We start from the raw sequence: 22,036 nt of genomic DNA on the forward strand, positions 1-22,036 counted from the left end.
CAAATCAAAACTACAATGAGGGGTTTCCCTGGTGGCGCAGTGGTTGAGAGTCCGCCTGCCGATGCAGGGGACACAGGTTCGTGCCCCAGTCTGGGAAGATCCCACATGCCGCGGAGCGACTAGGCCCGTGAGCCATGGCCGCTGAGCCTGTGCGCCCGGAGCCTGTGCTCCGCAACGGGAGAGGCCACGACAGTGAGAGGCTCGCGTACCACAAAAAAAAAAAAAAAAACTACAATGAGGTATCACCTCACACCGGTCAGAACAGCCATCATCAAAAAATCTACAAACAATAAATGCTGGAGAGGGTGTGGAGAAAAGGGGACCCTCTTGAACTGTTGGTGGGAATGTAAACCGGTACAGCCACTATGGAGAACAGTATGGAGGTTCCTTAAAAAACTACAAATAGAACTACCAATCGACCCAGCAATCCCACTACTGGGCATATACCCTGAGGAAACCATAATTCAAAAAGACACATGCACCCCAATGTTCATTGCAGCACTATTTACAATAGCCAGGTCATGGAAGCAACTTAATGCCCATCAACAGACGAATAGATAAAGAAGTTGTAGTATATATACACAATGGAATATTACTCAGCCATAAAAAGGAACGAAATTGAGTCATTTGTTGAGAAGTGGATTCATCTAGAGACTGTCATACAGAGTGAAGTAAGTCAGAAAGAGAAAAACAAGTATCGTATATTAACGCATGTATGCGGAACCTAGAAAAATGGTACAGATGAACCGGTTTGCAGGGCAGAAGTTGAGACACAGATGTAGAGAACAAATGTATGGACACCAAGGGGGGAAAACCGCAGTGGGGTGGGGATGGTGGTGTGCAGAATTGGGCGATTGGGATTGACATGTATACACTGATGTATATAAAATTGACAACTAATAAAACCAGCAGTATAAAAAAACAAACAGGGCTTCCCTGGTGGCGCAGTGGTTGAGAGTCCACCTGCCGATGCAGGGGACACGGGTTTGTGCCCCGGTCTGGGAAGATCCCACATGCCGCGGAGCGGCTAGGCCCGTGAACCATGGCCGCTGAGCCTGCGCGTCAGGAGCCTGTGCTCCACAATGGGAGAGGCCACAGCAGTGAGAGGCCCGCGTACCTCAAAAAAACAAACAAACAAACAAAAAAAACCAACTAATACTAAACTTTCTTAGGGTTATTTGTATGGAAATATGTGTATATAAATGTTTCAGACATTACATGAAATTTCTAAAAATCTTATATGTTTTGATATAATGTTATAAGTCATAATTCTAGTTATTACTTTAAAATGCATATCTCAGAAATAACTAAATTTCCTTGTCAATTGCATTAACTTTCATCAACTGTTTAACTGTGGTCATTTTTAAGTCTTTTGTCATTTACAGACAGTTCTGGGTATACCCTGATGCTTTTGCAAATATGTTCCTATAAAAGGGTTTCATCTTCAAGGAATTCATGGAAAAGACTCTGACAAGTACAGGTTTCCGGTAACTCACTATACTGCTGAACTGAATGAATAAGCATTTTCAGAACTCTAATGGAAAACTGATGAATTCATAAAAGTGCTAACAAAAGATCAAGATAAAAAAAAATAATTACATGGGACTGAGTGAACTGATGAGCTTGATTATAATTTTTGTGACTTTCTGTTTGAATAAAAAAAAATCCCACAAGGACTCAGGGGCAAAAAATATACAAATCAATTTTCACTGCAAAGTAAAGGAGCTGTTACAGTGGAGGATTACTGGACTGAATGTCAATAGTATGACATAGTGTGAGTGTGTTTCGTGTTTGGTAATTGCAATTGTTGCTTTTGTTGTGGTCATCCATTTACAATGCTTGATGTCAGTTTATTTATCTCTTGTAAAAATAAAATACAGCATGTATATGAAAAAAATAAAATAAAATAAAAAGATAAATGAGGTAATGCATGCAGGAAGCTTATCCCTGGTCCTAGCACATAGTGAGCACTAAACACGTATTACTTATTTTTGGAGATTAATATGAACTTTCTTGTAATGGGATGGAGGCCAGAAGAAGGCAAAATGTTTTGTGAACTTCATTCTCAGGAATAAAAGAACAAAAGTGCGTTGGGACATATATCCACCCTATGACCCAGCAATTTTAGTTCTGGTCATTCACCAATGAGAAATACAAAATATGTCCAAAATGGGCAAGGATTTTCCTCACAGCTTTATTCATAAAAGCCTAAAACTTGAAACAACTCAAATGTCCACCAACAGGTGAATGGACATACAAATTGTGATATTTTCATAAAATATTAATCAGTAATAAAAAGGAATGAACTGATGTGTACAACAACATGGATATATCTCAAAACATTATGTTAAGCAAAAGAAACCAGACACAAAAGTTGCTTATTGTATAGTCTGTATAGTCTGCAAATGAATTTCTGGAACTGACAAAACTAAGCTAATGTAATAGAAATTGGAGCAGTAGTTGCCTTAGCGGAAGGGTTGACTGGAGAGGTGCACTGGTAACTTTGTGGGGTGATGGGAAATATTCTATATCTTGATTGGGATGGTAGTTACAAAAGTGTATACATTGTCAAAACACATCAAAATGTACACTTAAAGTATGAGCATTTAATTTTACGTAAATTAAAATTCAATAAAAAATAACTCCCAAGAAAATGCAAAAATATATATATAAAAATCCTAGAAGATAACATAGGAGAAAATCTAGGTGACCTCGAGTTTGGCAGTTACTTTTTAGGCACAACACCAAGGGCACAATCTAAGAAAGAGGTCATTAAGAAGTTGGACTTCATTAAAATTAAAAACTTTGGCTCTGTGAAAGATGAAGTTAAGAGAATGAAAAGACCAGGCACAATCTGGGAGAAAATATTTGCAAAGCATATATCTAATAAAGGATTGGTATTCAAAATATACAAAGAAGAGACTTCCCTGGTGGCGCAGTGGTTAAGAATCTGCCTGCCAATGCAGGGGACACAGGTTTGAGCCCTGGTCCAGGAGGATCCCACATGCCACGGAGCAACTAAGCCCGTGCGCCACAACTACTGAGCCTGCGCTCTAGAGCCCGCGAGCCACAACTACTGAAGCCTGCAAGCCACAACTACTGAAGCATGCAAGCCTCAACTACTGAGCCCGCATGCCTAGAGCCCTACTCTGCAACAAGAGAAGCCACCACAACGAGAAACCCTCACACCGAAATGAAGCATAGCCCCCACTCACCCTGCCAACTAGAGGAAGCCCATCATGAGCAGCAACGAAGACCCAACACAGCCAAAAATAAATAAATGTATATAAAATATACCAAAAAATGTATATAAAATATACAAAATGTATATAAAATATACCAAAAAAAATTTTTTTTGTACCACGCTGCGTGGAATGCCGGATCTTAGTTCCCCGACCAGGGATCAAACCCACATCCCCTGCAGTGGAAATGTGGAGTTTCAACCACTGGACCACCAGGGAAGTTCAAAATATACAAAGAACTCTTAAACTCCAACAATAAGAAAATTAACAACCTGATTAAAAAGCAGACAAAAGGGCTTCCCTGGTGGCGCAGTGGTTGAGAGTCTGTCTGCCGATGCAGGGGACACGGGTTCATGCTCCGGTCCGGGAAGACCCCACATGCCACAGAGCAGCTGGGCCCATGAGCCATGGCCGCTGAGCCTGCGTGTCCAGAGCCTGTGCTCTGCAACGGGAGAGGCCACAACAGTGAGAGGCCCGCGTACTGAAAAAAAAAAAAAGCAGACAAAAGATCTAAACAGACATCTTACCAAAGAGACACAGATGGCAAAGAAGCATATGAAAAGATGCTCAACATATGTCATTAGGGAACTGCAAATAAAACAAGATACTACTACACATCTATTAGAATGGTTAAAATTCCAAACACTGACAACAACAAATGTTGATAAGGCAGGAACTCTCATTCACTGCTGGTGAAAATGCAAAATGGTGCAGCCACTTTGGAAGACAGTTTGGCAGTTTTTTATAAAACTAAACATACTCTTCACATATGACCCAGCAATCACGCTCCATGATATTTACCCAAGTGAGTTGTAAACTTATGTCCACACAAATACTTGTCACAGATGTTTTATGGCAGCTTTATTCATAATTGCCAAAACTTGGAAGCAACCAAGATGACCTTCATTAGGTGAATGAATAAATACATTTATCCAGTGTAGTATATCCATACAATGGGATAATATTCAGCACTAAAAAGAAATGAGCTATAAAGCCATGAAAAGACACGGAGGAACTTTAAATGCATATTACTAACTGAAAGAAGCCAATCTGAAAAGGCCACATAATGTATGATTCCAGCTATATAACATTCTGGAAAAGGCAAAATTATGGAGACAGTAGAAAATTCAGTGATTGCCAGAGGTTGGTAGGAGGGAGGGATGAAAAGAAGAATTTTAGAGCAAGGAAACTATTCAGTATGACACTATAATGATGGATACAAGTCTATAAATTTGTAAAACCCCACAGAATGTATAACATCAAGCGAGAACCCTAGTGTCAACTATGGACTTTTGATGATAATGGTAAGTCAATGTAGGTTCATCAATTGTAACAAATGTACCACACTGGCGTGGGATGTTGATAGTGAGAGAGGTTGTACATGGGCACGAGGCAGGAGGTATATGGGAATGCTCTGTGTTTTCTTGTTATTTCGCTGTAAACCTAAAACCGCTCTAGAAGAACAAAGTCTATTTTTAAAAGAAAAAGAAGATCTTGAATCAATAACCTACCTGCCACCATAAGCACTAGAGAAAGAAGAGCAAACTAAACCCAAAGCAAGCAAAACAAAAGAAATAAAAAGGATTACAAAAAAATCCTATGAACAACTTATGCCAATAAATTAGATAACCTGGTTGAAATGGACAAATTGCTAGAAATACACAACCTACCAAATCTGACTCAAAAAGAAATAGAAAATATAAACAGATCTATAACTAGTAAGGAGACTGAATTAGTAATCAATACATTCTATTAACATGGAGTATTACCATTGATTGACATTATTCAACGATAAAAAAAGGAATGAAGGACTAACACATTACACAACATGGATGAACCTTGAAAACACTATGTTTAGTGAAAGAAACCAGACACAAAGGCCACATATTGTATTATTACATTTATATATTAAGAAAATGTCCAGAATAGGCAAATCCATAGAGACAGAAAGGATAGTAGTGTTTGCCAAGGGATGTTGGGGGGAGTGGAAAATGAGAACTGACCACTAACAGGCATGGGGTTTCTTTTTGGAGAGATGAAAATGTTCTGGAATTAGACAGTGGTAATGGTTGCATAACCTCATCAATTTACTAAAAACCACTGAACTACATACTTTAAAATGGTGAAATTAATGGTAGGTGAATTACATCTCAACGAAAAGGGAGAGGGAATCAGTCAAAGTGGCTATATAGGGTTATAGTAACATTAGACAATGTGGATTTCAAAGCAAAAAATATTACCAGGGGTAAAGAAGGTCATTTCATGTTGATAAAGGAATCAATTATCAAGGGAACATAAAAATCCTAAATGTTTATTCATGTATTAACATAGCTTCAAAATACATGAAGCAAAACATTGTAGAACTGCAAGAGGGAAAGAGACAAATCCATAATTATTTTCAAAAATTTCAATACCCCTCTCTCAGTACCTGATAGAACTTGATAGAGAGTAGGCAAGGATATTATAGGTTTAATGTGAACTGACTGACATTTACAGAACACTACACCCAACAACAGCAGAATACATATTCTTCTCCAGTGTACACCGAACATTTACAAAGACAGATCATACTCTGAGCCATTAAACAAGTCTCAATAAAATTCAAATGATTAAAGTCATACAAAGTATGTTCTCTAACCACAACGTAATTAAATTAGAAATCTAACACAAAGATCTCAGGAAAATCCCCAAACATGTAGAAATTAAATAACCCAGTTCTAAATAACCCATTGGTCAAAGAAAAAAATCAAAAGGGAAATTGGGAAGTATTAAACACAACATGTCAAAAGGCATGACAGGAAAATCCATGGTAGCTTGGGGATAGGGGATCAGAGGCGAGAGGGATTACAAAGGGACATGAGAAAAATTTCAGGGGTGATGAATATATTCACTATTTTGATTTGGTGATGGTTTATACATGGTTATATACATAGGTCAAAACTTACCAAACTATACACTTGAAATGTGTGCATATCAGTTGTATGTCAATTACACATACTTCAATAAAGCTGTTAGTAGTGTACATGGTGTATAACCATTTGTATGAAACAAATACACACACTAAACACCATATATACAGAGACTATATCTGAAAAGACATATTAGAAAATGATAAATGTGCTGGCTTTTTTTTGGGGGGGGGGGTGGTCCACATCCTGAAGCATGTGGGCTCTTAGTTCCAACCAAGGATCAAATCCGTGTCCCCTGCAGTGGGAGCACGGAGTCTTAACCACTGGACCACCAGGGAAGTCCCAAGTCCTGGCTTTTTAAAAAGGAACTAGGGGATTAGAAAAAAGTGATGGGAAGGAAACGGACCAATTACAGATACCTACTGTATTGTTTGAATTATTTACCACATGTATGTTTCACTTTTTCATAAAAAGTAAAATAAAATTTCCAAAAAAGAATTTTTCACATATTTTGAATGAAGAACTGAGATGAAGAGCCATAATAAACGTTTCTTGAGTAGAAAATGGATCTTGAGGGCAGAAATCAACCCCCTCAAGCCATACCAACAGGTGAGGAAGATGTTCCTAGCCTGGGATTCCCAAAGGCTACCCTGCAGGTCAGTGGAAGGGGTCAAAGGAGATCATAGCCAGACACACAATAAAAGCCTCAGCATATCCTAATATACACAGTCTGTTTTAGAAGAAAAATCTTTCAATGATCACTCTCATTTGTTAAGATTTTACTATGGGGGCTTCCCTGGTGGCGCAGTGGTTAAGAATCCGCCTGCCAATGCAGGGGACATGGGTTCGAGCCCTGGCCCGGGAAGATCCCTCATGCCGCAGAGCAACTAAGCCCATGCGCCACAACTACTGAGCCTGAGCTCTAGAGTCCACGAGCCACAACTACTGAAGCCCATGCGCCTAGAGCCCGTGGTCCGCAACAAGAGAAGCCACTGCAAGCCCACGCACCACAACGAAGAGTAGCCCCCGCTCGCCGCAACTAGAGAAAGCCCACGCACAGCAACGAGGACTCAACACAGCCAAAAATAAAGTAAATAAACTAAAAAAAAAAAAACAAAAAAAGATTTTACTATGTTCCATAGACAGTGCTAAATTCTTTACAATAATAATCTCACCGAACTCCATATGAGATAAGCATTTTATTATTATCCCCATGTCACAAGAGAAAATCAAGGCACACAAGAATAATAAAGTAGCTACTCAAGTTCACACAACTCTGAAGCAATGGAGTGGGGAATTCAATGAAAAGAATAAAGTGAGGAGACAGGCAGCTAAGTCAATGTTATCAAACCAAAATGTTAGAAAGATCTAGAGCAGTTTTTGCTAAGCAAATGGTTCTCTCCACCTTCGCCTCCCCTTCAGTCTCTAATTCCTAGGGTACATGGGAGAAAACCAGAGAGGTTTTCTGGTAGAAATCGGGCTGGGAAACACTTAATCCAGAAACTATAGGGAAAATCTCAGAGACAATAACCAAGGCAAAAATGAAGTAAAAGTAGATAAAAAGGGACCACTTTAGTTTAGGTAAGTTTAATGACTGTAAAAGCTGTTCACAAAGGAGCAAAGAAATGCATTTTCCATTTCATAGAAAGTTGCTTCACCCCTTACAGCTTGTCTCCAAAGCTTCGTTACCTCTTTCATTAGTGACCAGTCATATCTCTCTTCCTGCTGGGAAGGAATGAGGCCAACCACTCAGGTCAGCAATATGCTGCAGAGTCCTTCAGAGTGGTCCTGCAGAGAACATGTCCTTTAAGTGTCTGAGAGCTGGCTGAGGTGATCTGAAAGAAAACCAGTCAGAAGGCGGCAAGGTAACCAGGACTGAACTACAGGGACTTAATGTGAATCATCCAGAGGAGAGGCCACCAAAGGAATCTAATGGAGATAACAGGCCAGCAGAGACTGCATGGTTCCTCTGTGCCTCCAATGCTTAGAGGAAGAGATGTTTGATACAATGCTAATGCATATAAGTTAAGAAGTCCAAAATAGGTCATTCCCAAACAGCCACGTCTCCCTTTTCTCTTGGGAGATGGCTTCTTCCCAGAGGCAACCATAAGGTTCAGGTGTGAGCTGCCTATCACAGACCCTACCCCTCCTAATCCCAGAGGTAAGCTGTGATCCAGCCTGTACCAGTCAAATTCCTCCTTAAGATATTTATGGCCAATATTTGGTGAGAAAGGCTCTCTTTTTTCTCTAATTGAGAGCTGAAAGCATGTGACCCCCAAAATTACCAGAGGCCTCATTTCTGACCATAAGAATGAGTCAGTCCATTAGTAAATATTTATTTAGTGCCTATCGTGTTCTAGGAATTGTCCTACGTGCTAGAGATATCAAGAAGAACAAAACAGACGTTGTTCCTACCCTCAAAAGAGCTTTCAAGAGAAGACAGACAATATATAAACAAACGAAAATTATTTCAGGCACTAAAAAGTGCTATGAAGATAAAATGGGCTAATGTAAACAGTGAAAAAAGCAAGGCAGAGGGAAGCTGCTTTCAGCACTACAGTGGGCCTCTCAAGGAGATGACATTTAAGAGAACTTGAAGGTTTAAAAGAAGGCAGCCAGGCAAAAATCAAGAGCCTCCTAAGCAACACAGCATGTGCACAGTCCCTGACACTAGAACTAGGTCTGAGGGGCAAAAAGGAGGTCACCAAGACTAGAGGAAAGAGAATAAAAAGAGTACAGGGCATATGAGGTTGGAAAGGTAGCTGGGGAAGATCACAAAAGGCCATGGACACCCTGCATTTTATGCTGGCTCCAATGAGAAATCACTGTGGGGCTTAAGCAGATGAGTGAGTGATCTGATTTAGAAAGGTCACACTGACTTCTATGGGGCCGAACGACTAGAGGGCAAGAATGGAAACAGGAATATGAAGCCTCTGAAATTCTCAGGTACTGTTGGTGGGAGTGTAAACTGGTACAACCATTTTGGCTATTTCTATTATACACACCCTGTTACACAGCAATTCCAAACCATATACCCTATAGAAATGAATATATACTTGCACTAAAACACAGGCATAGTCGTAGCAATTCTATTCATAATAGGTCCAAACTGGAAACAACCAAAATGACCAATATATAAATTGTGGTATATTCATATAATATGGATAAATATAATCATGGATGAACTGCACAACATCCATGCATCAAAAATATACACTGTATTAGAGCAATTATACTCCAATAAAGATGTTTATATATATATATACACTGTACGATTCAATTTTATATCAAAAACAAGCAAAACTGAACTATGGTATTAGAAATTAGGACGCAAGGAAAAAGAGTAACTGGTAGGAACATGACAGGGGTTTGGGGAGTTCTGAAAATATTTTGTTTCTTAATTCAGGTGGTATTCACATGGGTAGGGTCACTTTGTGATGATTCATCAAGTAGTACACTTGTGAGCAATTTTCTACATTTATGATATGCTTCAATAAATAATTCATTTTCAAAATACAGAAACAGAAAACCTGTGAGGAGGCTGCTCTAATCTCCCAACCAAGAAATAATGATGGCTTAGAGAAGGAAAGAAACAGTCAGGTCCCAGATACATTCCACAGGTAGAGCTGAAACAGATGAACTACTGATGGGGAGTACAGGAAAGTAAGTATCTAGGATGATTCCTGTATTTTTGGTTTGAGCAACTGAGTGGTGCCACTTGCTGAGATGGAGGAGACTTGAAAAGAAGAAAACTGCAGGAAAGTGGGAAGAATTCATTCTATTTTGGCCACATTAAGTTTAGGATGCAAGAAAGAATGGAGACAAATGCAAATCTGGAGGGGAAGTGAATGGATGGAAGCAAAAGCACAAGGAGCAGCGTGACAGAAGACGCAGACACTTCCTACACAGTCTCACATGAGCAGATAGTGTGGACAGGTGGAGATGTGAGTGAGCTGGTGGAAATAATGATGAGACAATGAGATTTCACCTGACTGTATCGATTTTCTCTATGAAATATGAGGCAAAGACATCAGCTGAGACTAGGATTTAGATAAGTGAGCGAAGATTTAGGGAGAATGAGAGTGGAAAAGTTACTTTACTGGGGAAATACAGTAGGATTAGGATTTCAGCGCCATTCATTTGAGTTTTGTGGCATGAATGTGAACTGAGTGCAGTTGGTTTATGTGAAGAGACTGTTATTTGTCCCCCAACAGTTCTCCTGCTCTTCCTCAGTTACTCCTCAGAACTCCCAATTTTTAACTGGGCACATCGTCATTCAGAATGAAGACCACACTTCTCAGCTTCTTTGCAGCCTGGCGTGGTGTGTTACCATGGTGGAAATAGTATGTGCAACTTCTGCAAACTGTCCTAAAAGGAAGAGGGCAAGCCCTTCACCTTTCTTCTTCCTGCTTGCTACTAGCTAGGACATGGCTGCTGGAACAGCCAACCTGAATCATAAGGTAACCTTGAGAATGGAGGCCACACACAGCAGAGCAAAAGACAGAAGGAGCCTAGACCCTTGGTGATCATGGAGCCATCACAATCACCAGTCCTGGACCTTCTATATCTAGATTTTTATGACAAAGAAAACTCCTACCTTATTTAAGCCACCGTATTTTGAGTTTTCAATCCCCATCATCTGACCTAATCTATGTAATAAAGATTAACTGTGTGCTCTTCCCAACAATGTTCAGCTGCTAGGGTGCGGCTGCAGAGTAAGCAGATAACCACTTTCACCAAGGTTGGAGTTTAGCCAAATAAGCACCATAGAAGAAAGGGAGATAAGAAAATGAAATTTATGAGGAAATGGTTCTAGCACAGCCTGGGGACTCTTAAGTAGAGAAAGATGAGAAAAGTGACAGAAAAATCCAACAGACCCCTGGTTCCACATCTTCTCCTTCATTCTGATCCTTTCACTAAATCTCACTTGTGGGGTTTGTCACTTCGCATCAAAAAAGAGTCCCAAGTAACATAAGTATCGGAACAAAAAAAGAGTCCCAAGTATCACCTTTCTGTCTTTCTTGACAAATGGAATATTTCCATTTTACAAAAGAATATCATACTAACATTACAACCCATACCAGCAAACTCATCTTGCAAATAACCCTTATCTATAGTAGAAAGAGAATAGGAAGAGGTATGAAAAAGTAACTGAAAATCAAAGCAGCAAACATTCAGAAGACAAAGAAGAAAACAAGACAGTGTCAAAAAGAAAGAATGAACAAATAGAAAAGCCTACGAGAGACTGTTTCCAGATCAATCACGTTGTTGCCTAGTAGGAATTACTTCATTTAGGAAATCTCTAGGTAATGCTGAAAGTAAGACAATCCCCAGTCAGGACAAGGCCAGAAAGGAAGGGGATCATCAAGTCCCCAACATGAAAATCACTGTTTTTGTTAGATGGACAGAACAGAAAAGTTCTGAGCGCTGGTAACATTTCCAGGCCAATCTACAGAAGTTACCTGCCAGGGGAATGAGCCTCCCTCAACTGCACACCATGAGCCATGGCTCCCATGACTCCAGAGGGAGGTGATGAAGAGCAAGGACAGAAAGCAGAGGAGAGGGTAAGGCACTAAGGAACAGGGTGGAGGACATAACACTGAACACATCAGCAGAAGCATCACCCTCTCGCCACCTCTCTCTTTGCAGATGCTTCAAAGTTCAGTGTTGGAAAAGTGGTCTTACTCCTGCCCACCTCATCAGTACGTGTCCTGCCAGTCTCTGGCTCTGGGGCAAAGTGAACATGAGGAAAAAAAGGAAGATGGCAGTAGCAGACCTGTGGTAGTGTAGGAAGAAAAAGAAGAAGGAAGAAACTCATGAAGGAGGGAAGAAATGAGGAATATCCTCAGTGAAATGGGGAGCGGGAGAAAGGGAAAATCCCACAGCCATTCAACTAGACCTGTTAGTCCAGGGAAGGGATGCAGGAAACTGGAGCACACGTAAGTTAGGGATGCCTGCAGCATCAGAGACCTTGTAGGGCATGCTGATCTCTGACAGAGAGAACTATCAACTCACTTAAGATCACTTATACTTCCTGGCCTCTCTGCAGCAGGAAACTACTTGCCACTATGTATCCCAACCTCACCAAATTCCCAGAAAGAACCCTTTCAGGGCAGGAGAGAAGAAAAACAGAAAGCCTAGTTTGGAGCAGGCTAAAATTCAATTCAAGTGCCCTTCCATTGGTCAGGTTGAGAAGAGATTTTTATTTTACTAAAGAATTTCTCCATAAAAAAATTTCATTCCCCCAAATTATCCAATCCAATACCCACTTCACAGTGTAAGTCAACAGTGCAAAAGGATACCTTACCTTCACCAGCACATAGTCCCCAGGCTGGGCTTGGACCCTAAGCCCAGGGTTAGTGACATCCTCCATCGCTACATCAGGAAAGATCACCTTAAGGTTTCCATCATTCCGGCCATACAGGTCAGTGGCAGAGCGTTTACTGAGCTGCAAAAGAACAGAGGAGAGGCCATGAGTCTGTCACAGTCATCAGTTCTTGGTCTGTCTCAGATCCCCAGGGGTCTGACCCATAGAGCATTTCTTTTTTTTTTTTTTAAGTATGGTACCTCTTTTTTTTTTTTTTTTAAATTATTTAGTTATTTATTTTTGGCTGCATTGGGTCTTTGCTGCTACGTGCGGGCTTTCTCTAGTTGTAGCAAGTGGGGGCTACTCTTCGTTGCAGTGGGCTTCTCATTGCGGTGGCTTCTCTTGCTTCAGAGCACGGGCTCTAGGCACACGGGGCTTCAGTAGTTGTGGCTCGCGGGCTCTAGAGTGCAGGCTCAGTAGTTGTGGTGCACGGGCTTAGCTGCTCTGCAGCATGTGGGATCTTCCCGGACCAGAGCTCGAACCCCTGTCCCCTGCATTGGCAGGCAGATTCTTAACACTGTGCCACCAGGGAAGTCCCCATAGAGCATTTCTTAACCAAGGAATCACAAGACTAAGTGCTTTACTGCTGCTTCACCAACAAGGGCAGTAAATAGCACACAACAGAAGCTCAATAAAATTTTCTGACAATATATGATTCAATCAATGAGTCTTTGATTACAAAATTACCTTTAGCGGGAATGGACCTCCAACAGGCCTGATGCCAAGGACATAGGGGTGATACACTTGGCAAAAGGACTCTCACTTCACAGAGTCTCATAGTCTCAGACTCTCATAGTCTCAGGAATGTTCTGGGGTTGTCTGGCCTGGGTTACTTGTCCCAGTGAATAGGCAGACTGGAAGCCAGAGTCTCCATCACAACATGCAAAAGACTGGGCCAGGAGAATACTAAAACCAGTATGATGGTATTAATTTCCAGAACATACCCAAGTCTTTCTGCTCCAATCATGATGAAGTGACAAAAACCAAATTTATCCTCAGGTCTTAAATAACCAAGAAACTGGACAAAATATATGAGACATCTATTTTCAGATATTGGACAAATGATTTGCAAAACTATGATTCCCAAGAGAAGGAAAACAAATGGGGCAAGCCCTTCAATCACCCCTGCATTCTACCGGAAGACATGTGCCAGACCAGAGAATGCAAAGCAGGGAGGGAGATCTCAAGGCAGAGCGTGGTGGTTCTCTCTGAAATGAGGAAAGTTGGATCAAAGTCCAGGGAGCCTGCAATAGCTGGAAATTGTGGAGCAAGTTTGAGAGAGGAGGGAGCTAAGCAGAAAAAGAGCTGTAGAAATGTGCATAGCGGCCCTCTGAGTCTTTGCTGAATAATAATACGTCCCTGTGTGGAGCAAAAATCCATGATGTCAGACAAGGAAAGTAACCTGGGAACTGCCAGCTGGTTAGCTCCCAGATCTCACAAAGGGCTAGGAATCATCTGACCTACCACCAAATAGTCCTCACTGATTCCTTGGGACATGCAGTAACAACTCTAGAAGAGCCATAAGTAGTACTAAGACTAAACTATCCCTAGAATAAAAAAACTTTTCTAGCAAAGATTAAAAACAAGACTTGATGGCCATTCTGACTGGCGTGATGTGTGGAATCTAGAAAAATGGTACAGATGAACCTATCTGCAGGGCAGGAACAGAGCGGCAGACATAGAGAATGGACATGTAGACACAGGGGGGAAGGGGAGGGTGAGATGAATTGGGAGATTAGCATTGATATATACACTACCATGTGTAAAACAGATAGCTAGTGGGAACCTGCTGTATAGCACAGGGAGCTCAGCTCAGTGCTCTGTGATAACCTAGATGGGTGGGATAGGGGTGGGCAGTAGGAGAGAAGTCCAAGAGGGAGAGGATATATGTATACATATAGCTGATTCACTTCGTTGTACAACAGAAACTAACAACATTGTAAAGCAACTATACCCCAATTAAAAAAAAAAAAAACCTTGAAAGGATCAAACAAAACTACAAACGACAAGTAACAAAACTGCTTATCAGAACAAAGCCCAACACAAAACCCAGACAATCAAAGATAATGTCTGACAACATAATGTCCAACATCCAATCAAAAATCACTAGATATGCCTAGAAGCAGAAAAATGTGACTCATAATCAAGAGAAAAGTCAGTCAGTAGGAGCTTCCCTGGTGGCACAGTGGTTGAGAGTCCGCCTGCCAATGCAGGGGACACGGGTTCATGCCCTGGTCCAGGACGATCCCACATGCCACAGCATGGCTAGGCCCGTGAGCCATGGCCGCTGAGCCTGCACATCCGGAGCCTGTGCTCCGCAACAGGAGAGGCCACAACAGTGAGAGGCCCGCGTACCACAAAGAAAAAGAAAAAAAAAAAGTCAGTCGATAGAAACAGACCTAGAAATGATAGCAGTGATGGAATTATCACAAAGAAATTAAACCAGCTATTATAATTAGGCTCAAATACTAAGTTTCAAAAGAAAACAAGAACACAGAAGAGAAGCAGAAGATATTTTTAAAAAACCAAATGTAACTTACAGAGATGAAAAATATATGATCTAAAATTTTTAATTCAATACATAATAGCAAATGAGACACTGCCAAAGAAAAGAATAATGAAGCTGAAGACAGAAAAATAGAAACTATTTAAAATGAAGCACAGATATAAAAAAGAGAAAAAAAACTGAACAGCCTCAGTGTCCTATGACACAATATCAAGTGGTTGGACATATAGGTGACTGGAGAAGGAGAGAAGAAACGGGGGGCAGGCGATGGGTGGCAGGAAGGAGGAGTACAGAAAAAATATCTGAAAAATAGTAAATGAAAATTTTCCAAATTTGATGAAAATTATAAACTCACAAACTAAATAGCCTCAACATATCCCAAACAAAACACAAAGAAAGTCATGCCAAGACACATCAAATTTCTAAAAAGTGATAAAATGACAACTAACACAACATGTAATACTAAACTAAATCTTTTTCTTATAAATGACAGTTCTGAGCCAAGCGGAGAATTTAAATGGGGGTCTAAGGACTGGATGGCAGTAATCTAACAAGCTTAATTTTCTGATTCTGATGGTTGTACTACAGTTGTACAGGAGAATGCTCCTGTTTGCACAAAATACACACTGCAGTATTTGGGGAATTGGGGGCACCAGGGCAACTTACTCTCAAAAGCTTCAAAGAAAAAAGTACTATACTGCTACTTTTCTACAAGTTTGCGATTGTTTTACAATAAATTTTTTAAAAGAGAGAGTGTTCATGTTCCGTGATTTGAACAAACCAACCATAAAAGAACATTTATAAGACAGAGGGAAACTGGAACATCAACTACATATTTGATAATATTAAGAAACTACTGTCAATTATTTCAAATATGATAGTCACATTATGTCTATTTTTAAAAAGAGTCATCTTTTAGAGATATATACTGAAATAATTACTGACAAAATAATATATGTCTTGTACTTGCTTCAAAACAACTCAGTGGGAGCAGTAGAGGTGAAACAAGATCAGCCATGATTAACACTGTATTAACAAATTGCTGAGGCTGGTTAATGGGTACGTGGGCATTCACTATCCTCTCTATACCTTTTTTTTTTTTTTAGATTCTCCATAATTTGAAAAGGCGGGGGGTACTTATACGCTACAGAATGAGACAGATGTGGGTCAAATTCTGGCTCTGCCACACTAGCTGTGTGACCTTGGGGAAGTTATTCCTACTTCTCTGAGTCTCCTTTCTTCATCTACAAAAGTGAGGTAATAACAGCACTACCCCCAAGGACTGTGGTGGGACTCAACGTGCTGATGACTGTAAAGTACAGTTTCTGGCACATAGTAAATGCTCAGTATACAGACGTTATCATCTTCGCTGATGCTGAATACAGCAACCCAGTGTTTTAAGCTGGCCATGGGACTTCCCTGGTGGTCCAGTGCTCAAGACTCCACATTTCCACTGCAAGGGGCACAGGTTCGATCCCTGGTTGGGGAACTAAGATCCCACATGCTGCCCAGCGCAGCCAAAATAAATGAATGAACTGGCCATGACTGGAGGAAAGAAAGCCTCCCCTAAGAAAAAGTGAAGGAGGGAGAAGGGGAATATGGCGGGAGGGAGAGGGGGAAGATGGCAGAAGAGTAAGACGTGGAGATCACATTCCTCCCCACAGATACATCAGAAATACATCTATACGTGGAACAACAACTACAGAACTCCTACTGAACGCTGGCAGAAGACCTCAGACTGCCCAAAAGGCAAGAAACTCCTCACGTACCTGGGTAGGGCAAAAGAAAAAAGAATAAACAGAGACAAAAGAATAGGGACGGGACCTGCACCAGTGAGAGGGAGCCGTGAAGGAGGAAAGGTTTCCACACACTAGAAGCCCCTTAGCGGGCAGAGACTGCAGGTGGCGGAGGGGGGAAGCTTCGGAGCCGCGGAAGAGAGCGCAGCAACAAGGGCGCAGAGGGCAAAACGGAGAGATTTCCGCACAGGGGATCAGTGCCGACCTGCACTCACCAGCCCGAGAGGCTTGTCAGCTCACCTGCCGGGGGCGGGCGGAACTGGGAGCTGAGGCTTGGGCTTCCCTCCAAGTGTGAACACAGCCTGAAGGGGTTAGTGCACCACGGCTACCCGGGACGGAGTCCGGGAAAAAGTCTGGACCTGCCGAAGAGGCAAAAGACTTTTTCTTCCCTCTTTGTTTACTGGTGCGCGAGGAGAGGGGATTAAGAGCGCTGCTTAAAGGAGCTCCAGAGACGGGCGCGAGCCGTGGATAACAGCGCGGACCCCAGAGACGGGCATGAGACGCTAAGGCCGCTGCTGCCGCCACAAAGAAGCCTGTGTGCGAGCACAGGTCACTCTCCACATCTCGCTTCAGGGGAGCCTGTGCAGCCCGCCACTGTCAGGGTCCCGGGATCCAGGGACAACTTCCCCGAGAGAATGCACGGCGCGCCTCAGGCTGGTGCAACGTCACGCCGGCCTCTGCCGCCGCAGGCTCGCCCCACACTCCGTACCCCTCCTTCCCCCCGGCCTGAGTGAGCCAGAGCCCCCGAATCAGCGGCTCCTTTAACCTCGTCCGGTCTGAGCGAAGAACAGACGCCCTCCGGCGACCTACATGCAGAGGCAGGGACAAATCCAAAGCTGAACCTCGGGAGCTGTGCGAACAAAGAAGAGAAAGGGAAATCTCTCCCAGCAGCCTCAGGAACAGCGGATTAAATCTCCACAATCAACTTGATGTGCCCTGCATCTGTGGAATACCTGAATAGACAACGAATCATCCCAAATTGAGGAGGTGGACTTTGAGAGCAAGATTTATTATTTTTTCCCCTTTTCCTCTTTTTGTGAGTGTGTATGTGTATGCTTCTGTGTGAGATTTTGTCTGTATAGCTTTGCTTTCACCATTTGTCCTAGGGTTCTATCTATCTGTTTTTGTTTTTAATTTTTAAAAAAATTTTTTCTCAATAATTATTTATTTTAATAACTTTTATTTTACCTTACTTTATTTTATTTTATCCTCTTTCTTTCTTTCTACGTTTTCTCCCTTTTATTCTGAGCCGTGTGGAAGAAAGGCTCTTGGTGCTGCAGCCAGGAGTCAGTGCTGTGCCTCTGAGGTGGGAGCGCCAACTTCAGGACACCGGTCCACAAGAGACCTCCCAGCTCCACGTAATATCAAACAGCGAAAATCTCCCAGAGATCTCCATCTCAACACCAACACCCAGCTTCACTCAACGACCAGCAAGCTACAGTGCTGGACACCCTATGCCAAACAACTAGCAAGACAGGAACACAACCCCACCCATTGCAGAGAGGCTGCCTAAAATCATAATAAGTCCACAGACACCCCAAAACACACCACCAGACGTGGACCTGCCCACCAGAAAGACAAGATCCAGCCTCATCCACCAGAACACAGGCACTAGTCCCCTCCACCAGGAAGCCTACACAACCCACTGAACCACCTTTAGCCACTGGGGACAGACACCAAAAACAACGTAAACTACAAACCTGCAGCCTGCAAAAAGGAAACCCCAAACACAGTAAGATAAGCAAAATGAGAAGACAGAAAAACACACAGCAGATGAAGGAGCAAGAAAAAAACCCACCAGACCTAACAAATGAAGAGGAAATAGGCAGTCTACCTGAAAAAGAATTCAGAATAATGATAGTAAAGATGATCCAAAATCTTGGAAATAGAATAGAGAAAATGCAAGAAACATTTAACAATGACCTAGAGGAACTATAGATGAAAACAAGCAATGATGAACAACACAATAAATGAAATTAGAAATACTCAAGAAGGGATCAATAGCAGAATAACTGAGGCAGAAGAATGGATAAGTGACCTGGAAGATAAAATAGTGGAAATAACCACTGCAGAGCAGAATAAAGAAAAAAGAATGAAAAGAACTGAGGACAGTCTCAGAGACCTCTGGGACAACATTAAATGCACCAACATTCGAATTATAGGGGTTCCAGAAGACGAAGAGAAAAAGAAAGGGACTGAGAAAATATTTGAAGAGATTATAGTTGAAAACTTCCCTAATATCGGAAAGGAAATAGTTAACCAAGTCCAGGAAGCACAGAGAGTCCCATACAGGATAAATCCAAGGAGAAACACACCAAGACACATATCAATCAAACTGTCAAAAATTAAATACAAAGAAAACATATTAAAAGCAGCAAGGGAAAAACAACAAATAACACACAAGGGAATCCCCATAAGGTTAACAGCTGATCTTTCAGCAGAAACTCTGCAAGCCAGAAGGGACTGGCAGGACATATTTAAAGTGATGAAGGAGAAAAACCTACAACAAGATTACTCTACCCAGCAAGGATCTCATTCAGATTTGATGGAAAGGTTAAAACCTTTACAGACAAGCAAAAGCTGAGAGAGTTCAGCACCACCACACCAGCTTTACAACAAAGGCTAAAGGATCTTCTCTAGGCAAGAAACACAAGAGAAGGAAAAGACCTACAATAACAAACCCAAAACAACTAAGAAGATGGGAATAGGAACATACATATCGATAACTACCTTAAATGTAAATGGATTAAATGCTCCCACCAAAAGACACAGACTGGCTGAATGGATACAAAAAAAAAGACCCAGGGCTTCCCTGGTGGCACACTGGTTGAGAGTCTGCCTGCCGATGCAGGGGACATGGGTTCATGCCCTGGTCTGGGAAGATCCCACATGCCGCGGAGCGGCTGGGCCCGTGAGCAATGGCTGCTGAGTCTGCGCATCCAGAGCCTGTGCTCTGCAACGGGAGAGGCCACAGCAGTGAGAGGCCCGCGTACTGAAAAAAAAAAAAAAAAAAAAACAAGACCCATATATATGCTGTCTACAAGAGACCCACTTCAGACCTAGAGACACATACACACTGAAAGTGAGGGGATGGATAAAGATATTCCATGCAAACGGAAACCAAAAGAAAGCTGGAGTAGCAATTCTCATATCAGACAAAATAGACTTTAAAATAAAGACTATTAGAAGAGACAAAGAAGGACACTACATAATGATCAAGGGATCGATCCAAGAAGAAGATATAACAACTGTAAATATTTACGCACCCAACATAGGAGCACCTCAATACATAAGGCAAATACTAACAGCCATAAAACGGGAAATCGACAGTAACACATTCATAGTAGGGAACTTTAACACCCCACTTTCACCAGTGGACAGATCATCCAAAATGAAAATAGATAAGGAAACACAAGCTTTAAATGATACATTAAACAATATGGACTTAATTGATATTTATAGGACATTCCATCCAAAAACAACAGAATACACATTTTTCTCAAGTGCTCATGGAACATTCTCCAGGATAGATCATATCTTGGGTCACAGATCAAGCCTTGGTAAATTTAAGACAATTGAAATTGTATCAAGTATCTTTTCCGACCACACGCTAGATATCAATTACAGGAAAAGATCTGTAAAAAATACAAACACATGGAGGCTAAACAATACACTATTTAATAACGAAGTGATCACTGAAGAAATCAAAGAGGAAATCAAAAAATAACTAGAAACAAATAACAATGGAGACATGACGACCCAAAACCTATAGGATGCAGCAAAAGCAGTTCTAAGAGGGAAGTTTATAGCCATACAATCCTACATTAAGAAACAGGAAACATCTCAAATAAACAACCTAACTTTGCACCTAAAGCAATTAGAGAAAGAAGAATTAAAAAAACCCCAAAGTTAGCAGAAAGAAAGAAATCATAAAGATCAGATCAGAAATAAATGAAAAAGAAGGAAACGATAGCAAAGATCAATAAAACTAAAAGCTGGTTCTTTGAGAAGATAAACAAAATTGATAAACCATTAGCCAGACTCATCAAGAAAAAAAGGGAGAAGACTCAAATCAATAGAACTAGAAATGAAAAAGAAGTAACAACTGACACTGCAGAAATACAAAAGATCATGAGAGGTTACTACAAGCAACTCTATACCAATAAAATGGACAACCTGGAAGAAATGGACAAATTCTTAGAAATGCACAACCTGCCAAGACTGAATCAGGAATAAATAGAAAATATAAACAGACCAATCATAAGCACTGAAATTGAAACTGTGATTAAAAATCTTCCAACAAACAAAAGCCCAGGACCAGACAGCTTCACAGATGAATTCTATCAAACATTTAGAGAAGAGCTAACACCTATCCTTCGCAAACTCTTCCAAAATATAGCAGAGGGAGGAACACTCCCCAACTCATTCTACGAGGCCACCATCACCCTGACACCAAAACCAGACAAGGATGTCACAAAGAAAGAAAACTACAGGCCAATATCACTGATGAACATAGACGCAAAAATCCTCTCAACAAAATACTAGCAAACAGAATGCAACAACACATTAAAAGGATCATACACCATGATCAAGTGGGGTTTATTCCAGGAATGCAAGGATTCTTCAATATACGTAAATCAATCAATGTGATACACCATATTAACAAATTGAAGGAGAAAAACCATATGGTCATCTCAATAGATGCAGAGAAAGCTTTCGACAAAATTCAACACCTATTTATGATAAAAACCCTCCAGAAAGTAGGCACAGAGGGAACTTTCCTCAACGTAATAAAGGCCATGTATGACAAACCCACAGCCAACATCGTCCTCAATGGTGAAAAACTGAAAGCATTTCCACTAAGATCAGGAACAAGACAAGGTTGCCCACTCTCACCACTCTTATTCAACACAGCTTTGGAAGTTTTAGCCACAGCAATCAGAGAAGAAAAGGAAATAAAAGGAATCCAAATCAGAAAAGAAGAAGTAAAGCTGTCACTGCTTGCAGATGACATGATACTATACATAGAGAATCCTAAAGATGCTACCAGAAAACTACTAGAGCTAATCAATGAATTTGGTAAAGTAGCAGGATACAAAATTAATGCACAGAAATCTCTGGCATTCCTATACACTAATGATGAAAAATGTGAACGTGAAATCAAGAAAACACTCCCATTTACCATTGCAACAAAAAGAATAAAATATCTAGGAATA

General features: G+C 41.2%; 1 protein-coding gene across 1 annotated transcript in view; it reads right to left on the bottom strand.

Annotated features, from left to right (window-relative positions):
• Positions 1-7,722: 7,722 nt before the first annotated feature.
• Positions 7,723-22,036, bottom strand: part of CDK5RAP1 (CDK5 regulatory subunit associated protein 1) — a 42,224-nt gene continuing 27,910 nt past the window's right edge. Inside the window, 2 exon segments of the mRNA XM_065891992.1 lie at positions 7,723-7,986; positions 12,459-12,599. Of these exon segments, the coding sequence (XP_065748064.1) occupies positions 7,906-7,986; positions 12,459-12,599 (222 nt within the window). The 3' untranslated portion in view covers positions 7,723-7,905.

The sequence above is a fragment of the Phocoena phocoena genome, chromosome 15 (genome assembly GCF_963924675.1).
Source record: "Phocoena phocoena chromosome 15, mPhoPho1.1, whole genome shotgun sequence".
Lineage (NCBI taxonomy): Eukaryota > Metazoa > Chordata > Mammalia > Artiodactyla > Phocoenidae > Phocoena > Phocoena phocoena.